Consider the following 24,816-nt stretch of genomic DNA (forward strand, 5'->3'; position numbering starts at 1 on the left):
TCTCAAATGATGTTTAACAGAGCAAGGAATTTTTTACAGTATTTCTTTTTCTGTTTCTGTTTTTTTCCTCTGGAAAAAGTCTGATTTGTTTTATTTCGGCTAGAATTAAAGCATTTCTATAGTATTTTTTAAAGACCTATTTAAGGTCAATATTAGCCCCTTTAAGCATTATTTATTTTCAATTGTCTACAGAACAAACCATCGTTATACAATGACTTGCCTAATTACCCTAACTTACTTAATGAAATTAGTAAAGCCTTTAAATGTCACTTAAGCTGAAAAACTTGAAAACTATCTAGTCAAATATTATGTTCTGTCATCATGACAAAGATAAAATAAATCAGTAAGTAGAAATGAGTTATCAATAATATTATGATTAGAAATGTGTTGAAAAAAAAATAATATAATATATACGGGGGGGTACTAATTTAGGAATATTGTCTAATATTTCTGACTTCAACTGTGTATTAGCATATCTATCTGTTATCAAAGAAAATATCAAAAAATTTAATTGCTAAAATTAAATTAATTAAATAAAATTAAAAAAATTCTGAAATTAAATCAAAGAAAGTTAAAATTTACATCAAGCTAAAATAAAAATGAAATAAACTCTAGTAAATTAAACACTAGGGAACCACAAATTAATTATTTCGACACATTAGTCAATTAGCATATGTATTCATATAAGAATAAAATATTATACTTATATAGGGATCCGTACTTATTAAAATATACAAAAGAAAAAAGTGATTTTACTAAGATTGATTCAAAATTAAAAGAATAAAAATGTCATACAGTCTAATGAAATAAATATTTACACAGTTGAAGTCAGAATTATTAGCCCCCGTTTATGTTTTACTCAACTTCTGTTTAACGGAGAGAATATTTCTGCAACACATTTCTAAACGTAATAGTTTTAATATCTTATTTCTAATAACTGATTTATTTTATCTTTGTCATGATGACAGTAAATAATATTTGACTAGATATTTTTCAAGACACTTCTATACAGCTTAAAGTGACATTTAAAGGCTTAACTAGGTTAATTAGGTTAACTGGGCAGGTTAGGGTAATTAGAAAAGTTATTGTATAACAATGGTTTGTTCTATAGCCTTGTGAGACAAATATATGCTTAAAAAGGCTAATAATTTTGACCTTAAAATGGTGTTTAAAAATTAAAAACTACTTTTATTCTAGCCAAAATTAAACAAATAAGACTTTCTCCAGAAAAAAAAAAAAAAAAAAAAAAACATGATCAGACATACAGTGCAAATTTCCTTGCTCTGTTAAACATCATTTGGAAAATATTTAAAAAGCAAAAAAAAAAAAAAAAAAAAAAAAAAAAAAAAAAAGCAAAAAAAAAAAAATATATATATATAATTTTCTGCATCTGCATCACAGTGCACTGAGGAAACAATACATTTGACAACCATAATATATATATATATATATATATATATATATATATATATATATATATATATATATATATATATATATATATATATATATATATATATATTTATATATATATATATATATATTGAAAAATTGTTACAAAGTATAAAGATTTCAGATGGCAATTAACTATTGCTGGAAGGCCATATGGTTTAAACCATATAGTGGAATAGTTGGTGGTTCATTCCACTGTGGCGACCCCTGAAGAATAAAGGCAGTAAGTCGAAGGAAAATGAATCATTGAACAGCAGGCAGCCCCCTGTAATATTGTCGTGGCCGACCAGTTGAAAAATCACTGGTATATATTTTAATTCTCTCTCTCTACAGAAAAAAAAAGATATAGAAATAAAAAACCCTGAACAATTGCAAAACCGAACTAGTATTTTTCTTGTAAAGCACACAATCTTATTTTTCAACGCATTTCCAACTTACAAAAATATTTTTTTGACAGTGAAGAATAAGAGGGAAAGATGAAATTGAATTGTGTGAATAGTGTGTAAATCAAAGGTTTATTTCAGTGGTTTGGTTGTGCTTTTATGTGCTTTGATGCTTGACAGCAACTGTCAGCATCACACATAATTACACACTATAGTTAAAAAAGATGTTAGAAAACAGCTCTGAAATCATGTCACACTCACACTTATCTACAAATGTTCAAAGAGCAACAAATGTGTTATCCAGGTTGCGATTATAAAGACAGTTTAACTAACTGGAACTTTCCTAGCTGATGTTCCCTTTTAGTGACAAAACGGAGACACTTGATACACCATGATGCATTGTAAACTATTGGTTATTTTATTTTAAGAGAATCTGACTTGAAGTCAGAAATACAAAACTACAGTTGATAACAAAGTCAAAACCAAATAAATGAAGTCACTAGATGTGTTTTTGTATTGTGTATCCATATACTGTATATATTATATCTAGATAGTTTAATACAAGTACGTATTAATAATTAATTAATTAATTATTAAATATGGTTTATTACATTTTAATTTTAGTCATTTTAGTTATTCCATTTTTATAGCACACAAATGTTTTTTGGCAACCAGCTAAAATAAATAAATTAATAAATAAATAAATAAATAAATAAATAAATGTATAAATAAATAATACCTATAATAATAATAATAATAATAATAATAATAATAATAATAATAATAATTACTATTATTATTGTTATTATTGTTATTATTATTATTATTATTATTATTATTATCATTAAATATATAAATAAATAAAACTATTTTCAAAATAAAAAAGAACTGCATATCAATTATAGTAAATTCATACTATTATTAAAATTAAATTCATTACTATTATTGTTGTTTTGTGTTCATCATTATTATTATTATTATTATTATTATTATTATTATTATTATTATTATTATTATTACTATTATTATTATTATTGTTGTCGTTGTTCTTCTTATTTATTTATTTTAGTTGGTTGTCAATTTATTTTGCTAATAAATAAATAAATAAATAAATAAATAAATAAATAATAACAATAATAATAATACTAATACTAATACTACTACTACTGATAATAATAATAATAATAATAATAATTATAATTATAATTATTATTATTATTATTATGAATATTATGAATTTATTTTTTATAATAATAGTAAGCATGTACTATTATTTCTTGATATGCAGCCCTTTTTATTTTAATAATTATTTTATATACATTTATATATCTAGTACTATATTATTTTATATTTATATTTCAACTTAATTAGTCTTTTTCACCTTTTTGTGTTCTTGTTGTCTTTTTTATTGTGCATTTAAAATGTTTTTTAGTTGTAGTCCCTAGTAAGATGCAATAAACTTATTATTATTGTTGTTGTTGTTATTATTATTATTATTATTATTATTATTATTACTATTATTATTATTATTATTACTGTTATTTCTGTGTTCATGATTTCATTATTGGGGGTGGCACGTAGGCTCAGTGATTAGCACTGTCGCAGCAAGAAGGTCACTGGTTCAAGCCCTGGCTGGGTCAGTTGGCAATTCTTTGTGGAGTTTGCATGTTCTTCCTGTGTTGATGTGGGTTTCCTTCAGGTGCTCCGGTTTCCCCCACAGCCCAAACACATGCGCTTTAGGAGAATTGATGAACTAAATTAGACGTACACACGTATGGGAGCTGGAAGGGCATTTGCTGCATAAAACATATGATAGAATAGTTAGCGGTTCATTTCTCTGTGGTGACCTCTGAACCAAAGACCAAGCCAAAGGGAAATGAATGAATGAATAAATGAATGAATGAATGAATGAATGAATAAATGAATGAATGAATGAATGATATCATCATTTGTTAACAAAAAAAAAAAAAAAACTGCCAGATGGATAGACAAAAACAAGAGTTAGCATTGCCCGTGATTTATGAGACACCACTCTGTGTTAACTTCTAGTCACGAACTGACAAACCAGAGTCAGTACTTCAATTGAACCTAGCCAAACAAATTATTAATATTTCATACGGTGCTCTGATGAAGCAAAATAAATTTCCATCCCATGTGAAAGACAAACCCCGGTGACAGTGATGAGGTTTGCGTGTGTGGCTTTACTCACTTCATTCGCTCAGCCCTCGGGGTTTCATGTCAGCCCCGCACTTACACACTTTATGTGGAATACAAATTTGGCTGAATTAATTCACTTCTTATTTTACCTTGCGCTTATTACTCTGTGCCAATAGGCTGCGGCGGCTCTTTGAAAAAAAAAAAGAAGGTAAAACTGCCCAAAGGGAGACGGTGGAAAAGAAGCTATTAAAGCCGAGGTGGAGGAGATTCTGAATTCAGGCCGTGGAAAAATAAAGATTTTGCAGCTACATTCTTCCTGTGGACATTTAATTGTCATGGAAACACAGTTTTAATAAAATAAATCCTGTAAATACATAAAATAGGGGCGGCACGGTGGCTCGGTGGTTGGCATTGTCACCTCACAGCAAGAAGAGCGCTGGTTTGAGTCTCAGCTGGGCCAGTTGACATTTCTGTGTGGAGTTTGGATGTTCTTGCCGTGGCGTGAGTTTCTTCCGGGTGCTCCGGTTGTTTAACTTGTGCATGTTTTCATTTACACATACTGATTCATTCACAAAACTAACAAACAAATAACTAACAAAACAACTTACAAAATAAATAAATATATAGATATTGCAAAGAAATACTTGTGGATGTGTTCATGCAGGACTGCATTCAGAAACTGTATTGCAATAAACAAAAAAGATTACTGATATATTTTTAAGTCTTTTATTAAGTAAATTATTGCTTAGACAATGGATGATACAATTTTTACACACATTAAAACTTTCAAGGTTCACTGTATTCGATTTTTTGGTGGATTTGGTGGATGGATGGATGGTTGGATTGATGGATGGGTGAATGGATGGATGGATGGATGGAAAGGATGGATGGTTGGATCGATGGGTGAATGTATGGATGGATGGATGGATGGATGGATGGATGGATGGAAGGATGGATGGTTGGATTGATGGGTGAATGGATGGATGGATGGATGGTTGGATTGATGGGTGAATGGATGGATGGATGGATGAATGGATGAATGGATGAATGGATGAATGGATGGATGGATGGATGGATGGATGGATGGATGGATGGATGGATGGATGGATGGTTGGATGGATGGTTGGATGGATAGTTGGATGGGCGAATGGATGGATAGATGCATTTTAAAAAAGAATAGATGGATGAATGGATGAATGGATGGATGGATGAATGGGTGAATGGAAAAAATTATTAATTTATTTATGGATTGGTGAAGCATTGGTAAAAAACATGGATTGATGTATGGATTGATGTATGGATAAATGCATTTTAAAATCCAATTAGCTTTCCAAATTCAAAACTATAACTATACAACTATCTACACAAAAAAAAAATAATAAAAAGGAATGGATGGATGGATGCATATTAAAATGCAAATAGGTTGCCAAATTTAAAACTATAAAAATAAACAAATAATAAAATAAAGGGATAGATGAATGGAAAAATAATTAATGGATGGATGGATGGATGGATGGATGGATGAACGTATGGATGAATGAAAAAAAAATGGATGAATGGATGGATTTATGGATGGATGGAAAAAGAATGATTGAATTGATGGATGGATGGACGGATGGGTGGATGAACAAAATGGATGGATGTATAGAAAAAATGGTTAGTTGGATGGATGGATGTATGGATGGATAGATTGATGGATAGATGGATGGATAGATAAATAGATGGATGGATAGGTGGATGAAAATAATGGATGGATAGATGGGTGGGTGGACGAATGGAAAAAGAATGGACGAATGGATGGATGGGTGGATGGGTGGATGGATGGATGGATGAATGAACGAATGGATAAATGAAAAAAGAATGGATGGATGGAAAAAAAGGGTTGATGGATGAAAAATAGATGGATGGATAGATGGATGAAAAAAGAATGGATGAAAAAAGAATGGAAGGATGGATGGATGGATGGATGAATGGATGGACGAATGGATGAATGAAACAATAATAGATGGATGGATGGATGGAAATAGAAGGGTTGGATTGATGGATGGATGGATGGAAAAAGAATGGTTGGATGGATAGATGGTTGGATGAATAGAATAAATAGGAATGGTTTGATGGACAGAAAAAAGAATAGTTGATGGGTGGATGGATGGATTGATGGATAGATGGATAAGTGGATGGAAAGAATATATGAATGGATGTGTAGGTGGATGGAAAGAAAGGATGGATGGGCGGATAGAAAGAAAATATGAATGGATGGAAGAATGGATGTATGGATGTATGGATGGATGGAAAGAATGGATGGATAAAAAAGATTGGATAGATAGATGGATGGATGGATGGATGGATGGATGGATAGATAGATAGATAGATAGATAGATAGATAGATAGATAGATAGATAGATAGATAGATAGATAGATAGATAGATAGATAGATAGATAGATAGATAGATAGATAGATAATGAATGGATGGACGGGTGGATGAACAACAAAGGACAGATGGGTAGAAAATAAATAGATGGATGAATGAAATGTTATTTTAAGACTGATTGATTGATTGATTGATTGATTGATTGATTGATTGATTGATTGATTGATTGATTGATTGATTGATTGATTGATTGATTGATTGATTGATTGATTCATTCATTCATTCATTCATTCATTCATTCACTGACAGATACTGTTGCAATATTATTTCAGCATAATTGATAAACTAATTTCATTTCTTGATGTTGGGTTATTTTTAGAGATATCAGCGCCTCTCTTGGAGCTCAAAAAGAGGAAGGAAAACAATCCCCAGATGGTCTGTCCCAGCAGTGTTAGTGTGTTTTTCCAGCAGATTCAGGGCTCTCCGGGGCTCGTCCCGCTGCTGCTGCTGGGTGTCTGGGCTTCAGCAGAGACGGATGGGGTCTGGGCAGAGCCTCTGTTTGCTAGCGGAGTCCAGTGGAGATGATTAAAGTGGTAGCGATGGGCACGGGCGCCATGCCATCCGCACATGTGTGCCAGCCAACCAGCCGCTGCGCTGTGCTTTATAACACCTGGAGCACTTTGAGCGCAGCCTCATGCATTTTTAATGGAGGTAATTTGCAAAGGCTACGTGGATGTGTGCATGTGTGTGTGTGAGAGACTATACGGCCAGCCAAAGCCTTTTACTTCCCTCGTGATTCACCTTTGAGCTGCAGCAATGAGTAAATCATATTTGTGCGCTGATGGCTCTGGAGAATAAAGAGCTCTATCAGGATGGAGAATTGCGTGACTGAAATGCAGGACGGGTGTGTTTGAGGATGGAGAATTCTCGCTATGCAACGAACACGGACCTACCGCAGTCTGATATTATACACTGCTGTAGAAACTAACACTCGTATGATTGACTGCTTATGTTGCTGGTTTGGAAAATAATGACATGCCAGCAAATGATTAGCAGGTGATTGGCATTACATGACGATATGCTGATCTCAATCTGTGCTGTAAACACAAACAGCAAATACAGGATGAGATCCGACTTGTATTTTTCATTCGTTCATTTTCCTTCGACCCTTATCAAGGGTCGCCACAACGGAATGAACCACCAACTTATCCAGCATATGTTTTACACAGCGGATGCCCTGCCAGCTGCAACCCAGTACTGGGAAACATCCATACACACTCATTCACACACATACGCTATGGTAAATTTAGCTTATTCAATTCACCCATAGCGCATGTGTTTGGACTATGGAGGAAACCGGAGCACCCAGGGGAAACCCATGCCAACATGGGGGAAACATGCAAACCAATCCGGGACTTAAACCAGCGACCTTCTTGCTGTGAGGTCACAGCCCTAACCTTTGCGCGACTGTGATGGCATAAAATTAACAATAAAAAAATAATTAAAACAATTTACCTGATGGGTGGATGGATGGAAAAGAAGGAAGAAAGAAAGGAGGAACAACAGATGAGAAGAATGGATAGATGAATGAATGACTAAATGATTAATTGAAGGAATGATGGGTGGAAGGAAGGAAGGAAGGAAGGAAGGAAGGAAGGAAGGAAGGAAGGAAGGAAGGAAGGATGTGTAAACAATAGATAGAACAGATAGATAAATCATTGGATGGAAAGAAAGAATGAAATAATGAATGAATGGATGGTTGGATAGAGGGAGGGATGTTTGGTTGGGTTGATGGATGGATGGATGGATGGATGGATGGATGGTTGGTTGGTTGGATGGAGGGAGGCATTGATGGATGGATGGGTGGATGGATGGATGGATGGACTAACAATAGATTGGATGGATGGATGGATGGATGGATAAATGGATGGATGGATTAACAATAGATTGGATGGCTGGGTAAACAATATATGAGAAGAACAGATAGAAAAATAATTGGATGGAAAAAAATAAAATAATGAACATGGATGGATGAATGAATGGATGGATACTAGGGATGTAACGGTATTGTAAATCATACGGCAATATTAATTTTTTTCGATATTATCGAAGTCGCATGACTCGGTAAAACTTTAGGTCTTCTGAGAAAATTTGCTCAGGCGAATGAAGCGAACGGGAGGTACCGGAAACTACAATTCCCATCAGCCCAGGCTTGGCCATAATCCCTTGCGGTCTGTTGTCGCTACAGATCCAGTAATGCGGAAATGGAGTGTGCTGCTAGAAGCGGGGATCAAAAAGAGCTGGAAAACCCTAAAGCGGGTGTTGTCGCCGCATGCGTACTGAATAGTAGTGTTGTCGCGCGAGTTCTTATCAGCTGTGTTGTCGCGCGAGTTCTTATCAGCTGTGTTGTCGCGCGAGTTCTTATCAGCTGTGTTGTCGCGCGAGTTCTTATCAGCTGTGTTGTCGCGCGCGTACTGTAAAGCGGGGACGGAGGGTATGTCGCGTCGCGGGGGCACTTTTGATCATTTTGGAAGGGAACTTTCTATCCAAGACTAAAAAGGGCATGTGCACTGCACAGGTTGAGCACTGTGTGTGCACGTGCCTGCAAGTTGGGGAATACGACTAATCAGTCATGGGGACTGCAGAAACACAGCACACTGTTCAGATTGATGCAGACATGAGATCTCTATCTCACTCATGGTTTGTCCTCTCAAGTGGGGGAAAGACAATGCACAACGTTCCCCATTGCTAACAACCTGGGCCAAGTCATATCTCTGTCCCAGAAACCTCAGTCCCAAATGAGAGGGTTTTTTTCTGTTGCAGGGGACATTGTAAATACCCAGAGATACCAGCTTTTACCAGATTATATTTATATGATAATTTTCCTTTAAACCCATCTCTATTTAAGTGAGTGAGTGATTAAATGTTGAATGTGATGAGTTTTCAACAATACTAAATTGAAACTTAATTTTTTTACATGGTTTAATATTTTTTTTGTTATTAAAATTGAAGTTCCTGTTTCAAAGCTTACAGATAGATGACTAATTTGTATGTCATTGACACTTTTGGCACTTTTTTGGAGTATTTTCATAAGTTTTGTTTTTTCCTGTAAATGATTCAATAAATACCGTACCGTGACATTCATACCGAGGTATTACCGTACCGTGAAATTCTGATACCGTTACATCCCTAATGGATACTGTTGTATATAAATATTAGATGTAAAGCAAATCCTCAAAAAATGTATCATTATTGATGCTCAGACAAAAAAATAAAGAGAAATGTTTAATAAAAAAAATATAAAATAAAAAGTAAAATTCAAAAACATTGCATATGTAAAAAATAATAGCATAAAATGCCCACGTAGTGTTTTATTATTATTAGTATTATTATTATTATTATTATTAATAATAATAATAATAATAATAATAATAATAATAATAATAATTATTATTATTATTATTATTATTATTATTATTATTATTATTATTATTATTATGTCCTATATCCAGCATATTGCACACCTCTACCTTTCGCAGTTTTTCTGTGCTTAATGTGAAGTTTCCACTTTGCTTCATGCAATCGCACCACTGCAGTATAATCTATTTCAGATAAAGCTGTCCCCTAAAGGCATATACAACAAACTGTGGTCAATCACTTAACATGTCAGTCACGGTTCCCCGGGAGTTGGGTTCCCCCGGCCAGAACCAGCTGCAATTGTGAGGCAGACTCTATGCCTGCAGTCATAGGTGTGGATCCACAAGACTTCACAACAGCAGACAGAGAGTTCCTGCGATCCAGCAGACATTTGACATGCTTTCCAAAGCCTGCAGGTGAAGAAGCTTTTCTGGCCGGAGCGAGTGTGTGTTTGTAAAGGAGGATGGCAGGTTGATAAGTGCGCGTGCCAAGGTGCCCATAGTGTAATGGGAAAAGCCTCCGGCCTGCACATTCCAAGAGCCACACTTTGTTACGCTTCCGTGACTCGGTATATCTCCAGTAATAGGCTCCTCAATGGAGGAAATTGATCCTTGTCTAAACTAAGAAGAAGTGGACTGTGGCCAGGCTGTAAACACACACACACACACACATACACACGCCGATGCACAAACACACACATAAACAAACCGTTTCGCCTTTTCACTTTATCTCATTGAGACCCACAGTCACTATTGTGATAAAATAGCTGATAAAGCACCGCCGCTGCCAAGCTTAATGATGTATTTAAATTCACAAACCCGCTAAGATCTATAGCCGCCACAGAGTTGTGCAACAAAGTTTTGCCCATGCAACAATTTTTGTTTTTTTTCTAAAAATGCCTGGACAAATTACTACTAAATATTTCAAGAGTCTGGAGTTTCTGCAGTGTTTCCTAATGTGATTTATAGAGAAATCAATCTCTTGAGAAAAACATCATTCTTTCTGTAATCAATGGTGAAAACTGAAGCTTATTTTACTTCTGTAATGAGCAGTGCTGGAAAGAGTACTGAAAACTCATACTTAAGTAAAAGTACCATTACTTGCCTAAAAGTAGGGCTGTGCAATTAATCGAAAATCCGATTTCGATTATGCCTTCCAACGATTATGAAAAATCATTAATCGAGATAAACGGATATTGCATCATTTACCGCCCCCTTTCCAGTTGTACACGTGTTGCTCTTAAAAGTGTGAAAGACCGCATGATTCTGTGTGCCGCGCACACACAGAATTGAAGCATGCAGTCAGCATTCGGTCTCACTCGCACACTGAGGCGAGCAGAGCGCAGTCAGCACACACATCTAAAGTCATCTTAACGTGAGCACTTTAATGGTCAAATAGGTGTCAAAACGCTGTGTTTAGTGATTATTCATGTCAACCATCATTTGTGTAATAAACAAACTAGTTGAGAATTAAAAGACACGCGAAAGAGAAACTATTAGGGCCATGAAACCCCCTCGTTTCAGCAGGGTGTTTTCACACTTCTACTTTGGAAAAAGTCAGCAAAGTGGGTGTGTCCAGCTCTGTTTAGGGGGGTGTGTCGGAGGAACTAAAGTAGGAGGGTGTGGGAGTGTCTATTTGGGCACGCGCTGAGTTTCAGAGTCAAAACACACACACACACACACACACACAGGAGAAAGTGATGGTGTTTAACCTACATGGACATCTGTAGGCGAATTATTTGCCAAATTATTAAATGGTGGACTTTAACTGCAGTTTGGCTCTTTCATTCAGGGAATTCATTCATGTCCCTCGTGACAAACGAGATATTTGATTCGAGGAGCTGCTCTAATCGTGTATTTTTCATGCAATGTTTGATACCGCACGGCGAATGAGAGAAAAAAAAAACCTCCACATTTCCCAGAAACTTAGATGCACACGGCAGGTAGCGTCAGAAAGCCGCGTGTGTTATTCCGCTCACTAAATGCGGTAAAAACCCTACACAAGGTTAAAGTTTGGTTGTGGTGCTAACATGTTAAAACTCGGTGCAATAGTTTTTTCGATACGAACAAACTGAATAAACAAAGAGCACTGCTCGCTCACTTACCAAATCTGTAGAGACAGGACAATCACCAGCAACTAGAGCCGCGTCTTTATTTAGAGGAGACTACAAGCGAATCTGGATCTCAGCGTTTGCAGATGAGAACAGCTCTCAGGTAAACAATGTTCCTCCTTAGACACGTAAGTTATTGTTGTCGAGCGTCGCGTACACTGTTAATCCACACGTGACTCCAGCTGAGCTCTCACAGAGAGAAAATGAAAACAAAACTTAACTACAGCAAACTATAAAAGCAACACTTAACGCTTGTTTTGCCAACACAACGTGGCGTCTCTGGCGTAAACACGGTGACGCTAATGAATATTAATGAAGTTGCACTATAGAGCACGCTGATTGGTTTGAACCAAGCCTTACTCATGCATTAATGCAGCACAGTGTAAGACGTAATAAGACACACTCTGGCACAGACGTCCAGTCTGCACGCTGGAATACACGCTATTATGTCATGACCGTGACGCAGCTTCAAAAATTTGTTTCAAACCGGAAGTACGAATTTGCTTGAAATAACGCAAAAACAACCAATTTACACTTTTTAGTGAAATATAGGTGTCCTAATAGTGTTCTAGCAGTGTGGGACACTTATACGACTGTCAACAGCTCAAAACATGTGTTTTGGTGTTTCGTGGCCCTTTAAAGAGACAGCGCGCTATAATCCTTCTGCCGCCTGTTTTTATGATTATTAATCAAACAACAAATGGAGAACATGCCTCTCTGCTCTTGACTGAAGGACTTTTGTAGCTAAAGTGTTTCTTAAAGTGGAGATGCTCAAAGCACAGTTTGTTTTATATTTTATTCTATTGTATTTATTTCTCTTTCCTTTGCAGGGTGGAAAATAACTCAGTTGAAGTCTGAATTATTAGCCCTCCTGAATATTAGCAACCCTCCCCCCCCAATTTCTGTTTAATGGAAATAAGATTTCTGAAAATAATAGCTTTAATAATTATTTTCCAATAACTGATCTATTTTATCTTTGTCATGATGAGAGCACATAATATTTGACTAGATATTTTTTCAAAATACATGCATTCAGATTCAAAGTGTGATTTAAAGGCTTAATTAGTGTTATTAGGCAGGTCATTGTATAATAGTAGTTTCTTCTGCAGACAATCAAAAAATATATTGCTTAAGGGGGCTAATATTATAGACTTTAAAATGGGTTTCAAAATATTTAAACCTGCATTTATTCTAGCCAAAATAAAAATAAAAAGCCTTTCTCCAGAAGAAAAAATATAAGAGGAAATACTGTTAAAATTCCTTGCTCTGTTAAACATCATTTGGGAAATTATTTTATTTTTTTTTAATTCTCAGGAGCGCTAATAATTTTGACTTTAACAGTAATCGTTTTGAATAATCGTGATTTCAATTATGACCAAAATAATTGTGATTATGATTTTTCCCAAAATCGAGCAGCCCTACCTAAAAGTGTAGTGCAAGAAGAGTAAAAATATCTGTTGTGAATATTACTCAAAATAAGAATAAAAAGTAGCCTTTTAAAATAGTAGTGAGTATTACGTTGTAAAAGCTGATGCATTTACATGTAATTTGTGGATGTGTGTAAACGTAACATTCTGTAGTGCATGTAGTTATTGCCTAGAAGGCACATAACGTCATAAGACGATAATATTAGGGTTAGATTTAGGTTGTGATGTCAGGTGACCCAAATTCAATGTTTAGCCAGCGTCTAAGGACAACGTTATTTTGATGTCCAATAATGTCATCAAATGACGGTGATATTTGGTTGATTTTAGGTTGTGTTGGAAAGTGACCAAAATCAACACCGACATCTTAAACCAACGTCATATTGACGTCAAATACTGGCATTTATTCATCAGGTATGGCAACCAAAATCTGATAGACGCCATATTGGTAGCGTCTACACAACATGAAACTGTAACATCATTAGACGTTGATATTTGTTGATTTTAGGTTGGATGCTGGACATTAACGTAAACCAGACGTTGAGTTTGACGTCAACCTGATTTTAATTTCCAAACAAAATGCAACGTCCCACTATGCTGTCCAATAATAACATTAAAAGACGTTGATATTTGGTTGATTTTAGGTTGATTTTAGGTTGTGTTGGAAAGTGACCAAAATCCAACATCGAGCCAACATCTTAAACCAACGTCATATTGACGTCAAATACTGGCATTTATTCATCAGGTATGGCAACTAAGATCCAACGTCTGATAGACGTCATAGTGGTAACATCCACACAACGTCAAGCTGTAACATCATCATCAGATGTTGATATTTAGTTGATTTTAGGTTAAAGGTTGGACATTGACATCGACCTGATGTTGGGTTTGACGTTAACGCGATTTTAATTTCCAAACAAAGTGTAACGTTCCACTATACTGATTAATAATGACATTAAATAATGTGGATATTTGGTTGATTTTAGGTTGTGTTGGAAAATGACCAAAATCCAACGCTGAGCCATCATCTTAAACCAGCATCAAATTGACATCAGATACTGACATTTATTCATCAGGTATGGCAACCAAAATCCAACGTCTGACAGACGTCATAGTGGTAACGTCCACACAACGTCAAGCTGTAACATGATTAGATGTTGATATTTGGTTGATTTTAGGTTGGACGTTGAGTTTTGATGTCAACCTGATTTTTATTTCCAAACAAAATGCAACGTCCCTACAACATTGGGGTACAACCTGACGTCCCAACCCAATCAACCTGACGTCTTGTTGACTTTCTGTGCCTGCTGGGTGTTTAAGGCCATTTCGGTCATCATACAGTAAACATCCGTCATCTTCTCATCAGTGATCTGCATCTAAACAGTCTCAGGGTCAATGCGTGTAAGGATTTTGAACATCTTCTTGGACACTTTTAATGCTTCCAAACAGTTTGCTGCAATTAAAAAGCGCACATGTCTTGAGGTACTCCATTATGATGCGATTTACCTTTTATGTGTGATTTGATTGGACAGGAATCACAGGATTGGTTTTTCTAATCCCCATAGACAAGAAATATAATGTAGCAGAGACTGCAGGTTGAAGGGAAGTATTGAAGTAAAAGTACTGATACAGCACTAAATATTTACTTAAGGGAAAGTAAAAGTACACGTTTTTGAAACTACTTAAATTACAATTCCTGAGAAAATCTACTCAGTTACAGTAATTTAAGTATTTGTAATTAGTTACTTTACACCGGGGGTCACCAATCTCCGGTGTCCCTGCAGGGTTTAGCTGCAACTTGCCTTAACACATCTGTCTGGGTGTTTCAAGTATACCTAGTAAGACCTTGATTAGCCTGTTCAGGTGTGTTTAATTAGGGTTGGAGTTAAAACTGCAGGACACCGGCCCTCCAGGAACAAGTTTAGTGACCCCTGCTTTACACCACTGGTAATGAGCCACAGTGAATGAAACCCTACATTTAAAAGGACTGATCACCTAAAAATGAACATCCTGTCATCATTTATTCCACTTGATTTAACCATTTATGAGTTCTTTGCTTCAAGCTGAACACAAAAGAAGATGTTTCGAAGAATGTTTGAACGTAAAATACAATGCTCTGAGCAGTGACACCACTTGCAAGTACTGGCTCTATGTCAACATTCTGGTGGTGTTGGTGGTGGTGGTGGTGTTGGGGGGGGGGGGGGGGGGTTATGTCACGGACGAAAGTAAAGAGCTGGGGTTTAGTAGCAAAAAGGTGGTGGTGGTGGGGGGGGGTCGATGTGTCCCAAATGAAAGTGAAGAGGGGGGGTGGAGTTGTTGGGTGGAGGTGTTGTGGGTTTTGGGGTTGATGAACTGCATGAGGCCTTGTAATCATCCTAACTTTCACCCCCAAGTGGCCCCCATGACCCTCGGCATGTTTTGTTGCCCATTTCAGATGTAAAATCCAGGCTGCTGTCGATATTTTTGCAAATCTGATATACATTAGGTAAAGTGTGTTTCAAGTGTGTGTCTATACAAATAAACTTGAACTGTATTAAACCACACCTGATGGGGACGTTGTCCATATCTGGATCTCTGGCTGTCACGATTCCCACCAGCGCTCCTAGCCGAGCATCCTCCTGAACCTCCATGATGGTTCCAGCGGGTGGCATGAAGATCGGCGGCTCGTCCACATCAGAAACACTGACTCTCACGATGGTCTGGTCCCGGAAAGACCCCAGATCAACAAAACGAGGGTCCACGTGCTTGTTTACAGCCTCCACCACCACATTATGTGTGCGCTTGTGCTCAAAGTCTAGAGGCTGAAGAGAAAAGGACATCAGTAAAACTTTACAAAAAGCTTGTATTAGTTATTGTTTATTAATGCATTTACTAACTTGAACAAACAATGAACATTACATTTATTACAGTATCTGTTAACGTTAGTTAATGAAAATACAGTAAAATGCTTGTATTGCTGTACAAATGTCCGTCTCCAGCTAGTGTTTCATGTGTGAAATCTTGACTGATTTATATCAAGCAAGCATAACATAACTTGTCAGACATAATCTGTGGATTATTATAATTTTTTAATACGCTATTTCCACACCAAAGTTTGTAAAAAATCTGTGAATTTATGTGGAATGATTTTGAAAGTGTACAAAAATTTAAAAAATACCATTAAAAAGACAAAAAATAAAACCAAAATCCAATTAAAACCACTTGTTTGCAATGCAATACATCCATTAAAAAATACATAAAATATTAATTATGAAATTGTGTTTTACATAGGTTATCACAACATTTGCAATTTAAATGTATTACACCATCTGCATATTATCAGTAACATTCCTAAAATTAATGTTATAAAAATAGGTATATTCTTTTAATTTCAGCGTGATGTCTATCTTTTGAGGATGTTTTGTTGTACTTGACTTTGTCAGGCAGGTCCTATTTAAGTGATTTCTTGATTGTGAACAGGTGTGGCAGTAATTAGGGGTGTGGCTGAAGAAATTGAACTCAGGTGTGATAAACCAAAGTTAAGCTGTTTAACAAGGGTTTTGAAAAAGTATACAAAAATCACAAGAGGATAATAATAATGCCCTTATATACATAATATATGGAAACTTGATGTATTATATTAATTAAATACATAAATAATAAATAAACAAATAAATAAACAAATGAAGAATGAACGAATGAAATAATGAAAAAAATAACAAAAAACAAACAAAAACAAAGCAATAAATATTTATGACCTAAATTTACGCAATTTATATAATTTATTAATAAATATTTAAATAAATAAATAAACCAAAACTAAATAAATAAATAAGTTCCCAAACATATTTCTGTGCAAATATTCAATAAATGGAAGTTGTTGAAGTTTTTATTTTACACACATTTATACACATCTTACAGTTAAATATTTTAAATATTTGATTTAGTTTGGTAAACAGTTCTGGTGCTGTTTTGAATCAGCAAATGGCTAATAATATTGTAATAAAATTGTAAATTAATATTGTACAAAAATATTGTATTATATGGAATTGAAAATATACAATAAATAAGCAAACAAATAGATGGATGGATAAATGGATGAATGGGTTGATGAATAAAAATACAAATAAATAAATTATTAAATAAATAAATTAAAGAATGAAAAAAGGAATAAATGAATAAATAGATAAATTAATGAATAGACAAATAAACTAGCTAACTAAATTAATAAATAAATAAAAGAAAGAAAGAAAGAAAGAAAGAAAGAAAAAAGAATAGAAGAATAAAAAAGATAAATAAACAAATATTTAATACAAAAAAATATATATATAGACAAATAAAAAATGTATATAGACAAAAAATAATTAAATAAGTAAATAAAAATAATTAAATAAACTATAACTTACTAACTAAATAAATAAATGAATGAAAGAATAAATGAATAAATAAATAATGAATGAATGAATGAATGAATGAATGAATGAATGAATGAATGAATGATAAACAAACAAACTGAACGAACAAATGAATGCATAATAAAATAATTTGTAAACATGTTTTAGGATTATAAAAAAAATCTTTTAATGCGCTTTTTACGCATTTTTACAGCTAAAGTGTTTACATATTTTAGTTTGGTAATCAGTTCTGGTGCTTTTTGATCAGTACTTAATGCTATAAACAAGCGGATGACCTTCAGAGTGTAAAACGACAGGTCTGAAGGTCTCCTGTACCTTTCTGATGGCGATGACGGCCTCCTGTGTGTCTCCATCAGTGGACACTCTGAACAGCTCTCCTCCCTCCTCGTCTTTGATCAGGTAACTCATATCCGTATTCTCACCCATGTCTGCATCTGTCGCGATCACCCGACCAATCGCTGTCCCGACGGCGGCGCCCTCCGAGACCGAAAACTGATACATCTCTGTGACAGAAAAGAGAAGATGATACTTTCAGATCAGCTCCATTCATGTTCACACGCTGGCCTGAGAATATATGCATATTAGCCCTGGGGAATATAGCAATCTGTGTTATGTTTGTATAATATATACATACAGTTGAAGTCAGAATTATTCGCCCCCTGTTTATTTTTTCCTCCAATTTCTGTTTAATGTAGGGAAGATTTTTTCAGCACATTTCTAAATATATTAGTTTTAATTACTCACCTCTAATTCCTGATTTATTTTATTTTTGCCATGATGACAGTAAATAATATTAGACTAGATATTTTTCAAGACACTTCTATACAGCCTAAAGTGACATTTAAAGGCTTAAAGGCTAGGGTAATTAGGTTAACTAGGCAGGTTAGGTTAATTAGCCAAGTTATTGTATAATGATGGTTTGTTCTGTAGATTATCAAAAAAATTATAGCTTAAAGGGGCTAATAATATTTACCTTAAAATAGTTTATAAAAAGTTAATAACTGCTTTTACTCTAGCCAAAATAAAACAAATAAGACTTTCTCCAGAAGAAAAAATATTATCAGACATACTGTGAACATTATAATTAAAGGGGTGGTCCAGAATGTAAATTTAAGGCTTGGTTGTGTTTATAAGATGCAACGCAATCTGTGCTCATGTTTCACTTGAAGGAAATCATGCTATTTTTTCATAAATCTCACTTTAATTATATCCAGCTACTCAACTAACAAAAGAACCACCGAGTCACGAAATGCTGAGGCTTTTCTTTCCATTCGCCATGTGGTATCAAATTCCATTGAAACCGAAGTCAAAAGTTAAAACTGAAACACCCCAAATTGCATGAATGTCTGGAGGAAACGCTGGAAAGACTGGTGATGTGACAATAATTGTTTTATACTGAAACTTGCCTTCAAAAAGAGCTTCCTTGGTCTTATCCATCTTTCTTTGCATGTTAAACCAACCCAGGCTCATTGTGGAAACGTAGCCCCGCAGATGTTTCTCGAGCCCGCGAAATACATCCTGGGATGTACGTATTTGTGCAGTTTTTTGCGAATCCGCGAGAGCCCGCTGTGCCGCGCTTTTTATCATCTCGAATGCCTCTCGGGAGCGCGGGCCGTTCGCAACTGCGCTTTTCTCGTGCGAAAAGCCACCAGAGGCCGCTGTCGAGCGACCGTCTGTCCGACTGACAGACTGAATGACTGAATGATCGACCAGGTGGCCGGCCAATCGTCCAACCTAGTCACTCTCCTCTTTCTCCTTCCCTAAACCCAAGAGATGATTTACAAAAGCCGTCCAGAAAAAAAAAAAAAAAGCAAAAGCCCTCGTCCGATTTTGAACGAATTTTCGAATTTCACAACATTGTCGCCCTGTCATGAACTCGTTCACTTTTATTTTTTGGATTCTGTTTTTCATCTTACCTGATTTCTGGAATCGCTCTTCCCCGGACTCGAACCCGGTCATCGCCGCGGCCGACTCCTCCTCCTCCGGGCCTTCGCTCCACCGACGTAACACTGCCAGCTAAGCGGACAAACTGGTTGTGGTGGGAAAGCCCTCCACACGGAGGTGAGCCGTCACAGCCGGCGAGTGAACGCGAAGAAGAATAGCGGCGTCACACCGCCCTGTAGCGTTCGCTCGATAAAACCAAATGCGCCCATACGTACCTCCGGCCACGTAAATTGCGGTCTCCAGAAACGCGGGGCTACGTTTTCAGAATGAGCTTGGGTTGCGTTAAACACACGTCGACCTAAGCAGGAAATAAAAAAACTGCAACTGCGATAGTTTTTTAAATTTAAAAAAATATATATTTATTTAATTTATAATTTTTTTAAAAAGTTTTTTAATGCGTTAAATATTTCAAATTAATTGCACGCGTTAACGCACTAATTTTGACAGCACTAGTATTATAATATGTGTTTGTATTTGCCGGAATTCAAGGATGTGTTTTGATGTGACCCGGTTATTTTGTTTATTGTTTAATTATACTATTGTGATTCTTGGACTATTGGTTCCTTTATGGTTAAAATTATTACAGTTAAAGTAATTTAAACCAAAAAAAAAACAAAAAAAACACACATATATATATATATATATATATATATATATATATATATATATATATATATATATATATATATATATATATATATATATAATTTTATGTTTGATGTTTTTTTTGTGCAGCTGGGCAGGTTTTGCACAGCTTTTGGGCTGGATAAATTCAGCTATATCTGGCAACACCGTTCACCTCCGAGCTCGGATGCCACATCTCTATCCGAAAGCTTTATATGTGATCATTAAGAGTCAATTTTTCTCCACGGAGAACATGAATGATCTGTTTACATCCCGAAGTCGACAGTATTTCTGAGAAAACAACACAATGCCAAAGCTTGCTTTAATAACCATTCTTGCCTTGCATAATGTACAGTCTGTAATATATGCGATGTAGGCAATATGCCTGAGTGCAGGACGTGTCAGAAGAGAGAATAAAGACTTCAGTTTGGCCCACAATACAAAAAGCAGCTTAATGAATTAGACGTGAGAGCAAAACTGGCATAAATGAGGCTTTTGTGGAGAAGGAGAGGGAGATACGCAGAAAAAACAGACATCAGGCCTTGTGAGACAGCATTACAGCCGCTCTCTTTGCTGTAATAAAGCTAATGCTGCTTTTCCTCTGGAGGTAACGGAAGAACAGCAGCAAAGGGAAAATAATAGCTGAATGTGTTTCATTGCTTTTTATACTCATGCACACACACACATGCAGTAGACACACACACACACAGTCTTGCTTGCAGACATGAGATGTATTAAAGCACTGGCTACATGCTCCGCTCTGATGTCAGAGACACGCTGCTTTTGACTGGTCGAAGGCTGTGATGTGAATTAAAGCTGCTTTATTCTGAAACACAACACAGTAATTTAGTGCTGTAACATATATTTGATATTAACCTCGTAGGGCTTATTGGTCACATACAGTACTGGATTTCTAATCAAATCATTTTGAGCTCAAAGCTAGAAGTTTTCAACCAGGGTTTAAATGGTTGCAATCGAAACCACAAGACTGACAGGCTCTGACTGACAAGACGTCTGATAAAACTGACAGCAGGGCTTTACTGTGGTTCAACTTCACACTCACTTCTATTAAAGCAATAAACACACCGGTCGTTTCCAATGAGAGTTGGAACAGTAACCTCAAAAGGTGACTGGAAAGGAATTTTCCCAATACCGGGAAACACCCACACACACTCGCATTCACACTCATACATTACGACCAATTTAGCAAATTTAATTCACCCTTAGCGCACTAAAATGTTGATTTATTTGAACCATTTTAAATCCTCATATGAGCCATAATAATAATAATAATAATGTATAATAATAATAATAATAATAATGTATAATAATAATAATAATGTATAATAATAATAATAATAATAATAATAATAATAATAATAATAATAATGATAATAATAATAATAATAATAATAATAATGTATAATAATAATAATAATAATAATGTATAATAATGTATAATAATAATAATAATAATAATGTATAATAATAATAATAATGTATAATAATAATAATGTATAATAATAATAATAATAATAATGTATAATAATAATAATAATGTATAATAATAATAATAATGTATAATAATAATAATAATAATAATAATAATAATAATAATAATAATAATAATGATAATAATAATAATAATAATAATAATAATAATAATAATAATAATAATAATAATAATAATAATAATAATGTATAATAATAATAATAATGTATAATAATGTATAATAATAATAATAATAATAATAAAAATAATAATAATAATAATTACAAATTATTCTGGTTTATGGTCACTTTTAGAAATGATTCAATACATTTTAGACCCCTAGACTGTTAAAAACAAATGTTTTGCAATATCTTTGTGTGTTAGGCATGTGAAGGCATCTGCTCTAGTTTGTAATAATACATTCATGTTTGATTCAGGAACAAATCATTCACATGAGTCAGATTGTTTTCATTTAATTTAATTCACAAAAGCAGCTTGAACGATTCATTCAGTCAATTCTGACCTCTGAAGGCTCATTACAGAGAAGAATTATAAGTGCAAAACATCTTAAATTTGGATCTGTTACATTGACAAAATGATTTGGTGTAATTGATTGATATCTGTCCTAGTTTGTAACCAAATAATTTATTTCATCAATGATTTACAATGAACTCAATGGAGGAGTTTCGGTTTGGCATCTGTACAGACAGTATGTCAGGGGTTCTGCCACTCTGGTCTTGTGACATCTTGTTTTGGTGGCAGAGTCCGGACACTAGCCCTGTCTTGTCCTGTTTCTGTCATTCTGTGTGTCTCTTGGTGTGCGCGCACTCCCGCTTAAAGCTGGAATTGTACTCGCAAAACGGCCGAGGCTTTTATACTCGTTGCGTTCGCCGTTGTGATATTCTTTAAAACGACAGGGGGCGGTCAAAAGAAACCCACCTTAAAATCAGACGGCTAAACAGAGAAGTAGGAACTTTCCGGAAGTACGTCATATCATAATGTCGTTCAATATTTTTAAACTAATTATTTGTAATAATAATAATAATAATAATAATAATAATAATAATAATAATAATAATAATAATAATAATATAATAATAATAATAATAATAATAATAATAATAATAATAATAATAATAATAATAATAAATATTTATTTTTAATAAAAAATACATATTATTATTATAATTATTTGTATTGTTTTTATAAATTATTTTAATGATTATAAGCATTTTTATAACCTTTCAGATTTTTCTATCAAACTTTGATGCATCACTTGCTTTTGTCCATATCTCTGACAGTTTTACCTTTTAAAGTTATTTACAATATTAATGACAAGAAAACAGGAGTTTTCAAATAAACTCTACAAATATATTTTTATTATGGCAAGAATAAAAGCAAAAAATAAAAAGTACACTTAGTAAAATATACAGATGTATTACAAATACGATCCAATAACATACGTTAGTGTAAAAGCTATGACTAGTGAAAAAAACATATTCTGTAATTGTGTACCCGGGTCTCCACTTTTGCTATGATTTCTTTTGGCAAAAACAAACTTATCCCTCAGGTTTTTTTTTCCAATTTTTTTTAACATAAACTTTCCTCCTTTCCCACTGCTGTTGTTGTTATTTCTAGCAAATAATTATTGTCATCACTTGCTTTTGTTCATATCTCGGACAGTTAACCTATTACAATTTATTAAAATATTAAAGACAACAGAACATGAGTTGCTCTACAAATAAATGTTTTATTATTATTATTATTATTATTATTATTATTATTATTATTTAGCCCGCTTCACAATTCACACATTACTGTCTGGCTAGTTTCTGTCCTATTCTTATGCTAAAAAGGCAATGATGGTCCAACATTCCTGACCATTATCAACAATAAAGCCCAGAGAAACAGGCCATCAGTATATCTATTCCTTTCCAGTTATCAAAAATAATTTTGTGTCTTCATTGTAGTTTTGTAACTATTAAATAGTATTTAATACAAAATTAAACAAAATACATCAGTGCAAAACCTATGACTGGTGGAAAAAAATATTCTGTAATTGTTTACATTTTGCCATGGCCTCTTTTGGTTTTAATAAACTTATTCTTCAGGTTTTTCCAAACCTTTTAACAAAAACTTTCTCCTTACCCATGGATGTTGCAATTTCTAGCCAAGAATTATTGATTGTCTGGTTATCTCTCTGATCACGAGTTATAAGATGTCTGTTCAGTCGTACTGTTTCAGATAAAATCTCTTCAAAGAGGTTCCGCGCACTCTTCGCTCAAGTCTCAAAAAATGCTCGACGCACCGCCAGCCGAAATCATGCCGCGCGCACCCAAAGCGAACCCCCCCAAACTCCGTGATGACGTCACATTCGCCGCGCGTACTCAATCGAACAAGCGGACGCGTCGAGTATAAACCAGGCTTTATGAGGCCGCGCAGGCTCTGTGTGCCTCGGACACACGCGTTCTTGTGCTAGTGTTTGTGTTTTGTTCTGTCGCCATCTCGCTGTTTCATTCTCAGCGTCTTCGTCTAGTTGCTTTCGGTTTGGTTGATGTAAGATGAAGCATGCGCGTTGCATATGTGTGAGCGCACGGTGTTTATCTATCGTGTGCTCGTGTCTTGCTTCTGTTGTCAAAGCACGTGGCTCTGTGTTTGCATTGTGGTCACATGCTTTTGTTGTGTGCTTCGGTGTCGTGCTTGTGTTGTCATGAACATGCGGTTAATGAGTTCTTTCATTGGCTGCATGTTCTTGTCCTGTTTTATGAGAGCGCATGGCTCATCTCTGTCATGCGCTCTCTAGTCTATTGTCAAGTCCCACCCTCCTTGTTACCCTATTATTAGTTAATTATGTTCATCTGTTTTTGTTAGTTTACGTCTGCTATTAATCCCCTCATGTCTGCTGTTCTGTGCCAGTTCATCATCATATGTCATCGTTTGTGGCATTGTCCTGTCTGTCCAGCCCTATTCCTTACCAGCCAGCTCTGTGAAGTTTGTTTGTGTGTTTTGTTAATGTTTTCCCCCTCAGGGTAGTTTGTTTTGCATTT

At 34.8% G+C, this 24,816-nt stretch overlaps 1 protein-coding gene and 1 long non-coding RNA gene across 5 annotated transcripts in view; one reads left to right on the plus strand and one right to left on the minus strand.

The window, feature by feature from the left end:
• LOC147843698 (uncharacterized) overlaps nucleotides 1–24,816 on the plus strand; it is a 341,063-nt gene that overhangs the window by 276,498 nt on the left and 39,749 nt on the right. The window lies entirely within an intron of this gene.
• Nucleotides 1–24,816, minus strand: part of cdh22 (cadherin 22) — a 487,421-nt gene that overhangs the window by 129,533 nt on the left and 333,072 nt on the right. For all 4 annotated transcript variants that reach the window (NM_001443453.1, NM_001443451.1, NM_001443452.1 and 1 more), the window contains 2 exon segments: nucleotides 15,860–16,116; nucleotides 18,025–18,212. In NM_001443453.1, coding sequence (NP_001430382.1) covers nucleotides 15,860–16,116; nucleotides 18,025–18,212 — 445 coding nt within the window.

Source organism: Danio rerio, chromosome 6 (genome assembly GCF_052040795.2).
Source record: "Danio rerio strain M-AB ecotype USA chromosome 6, GRCz13ab, whole genome shotgun sequence".
In the NCBI taxonomy this organism is placed as follows: Eukaryota; Metazoa; Chordata; class Actinopteri; order Cypriniformes; family Danionidae; genus Danio; species Danio rerio.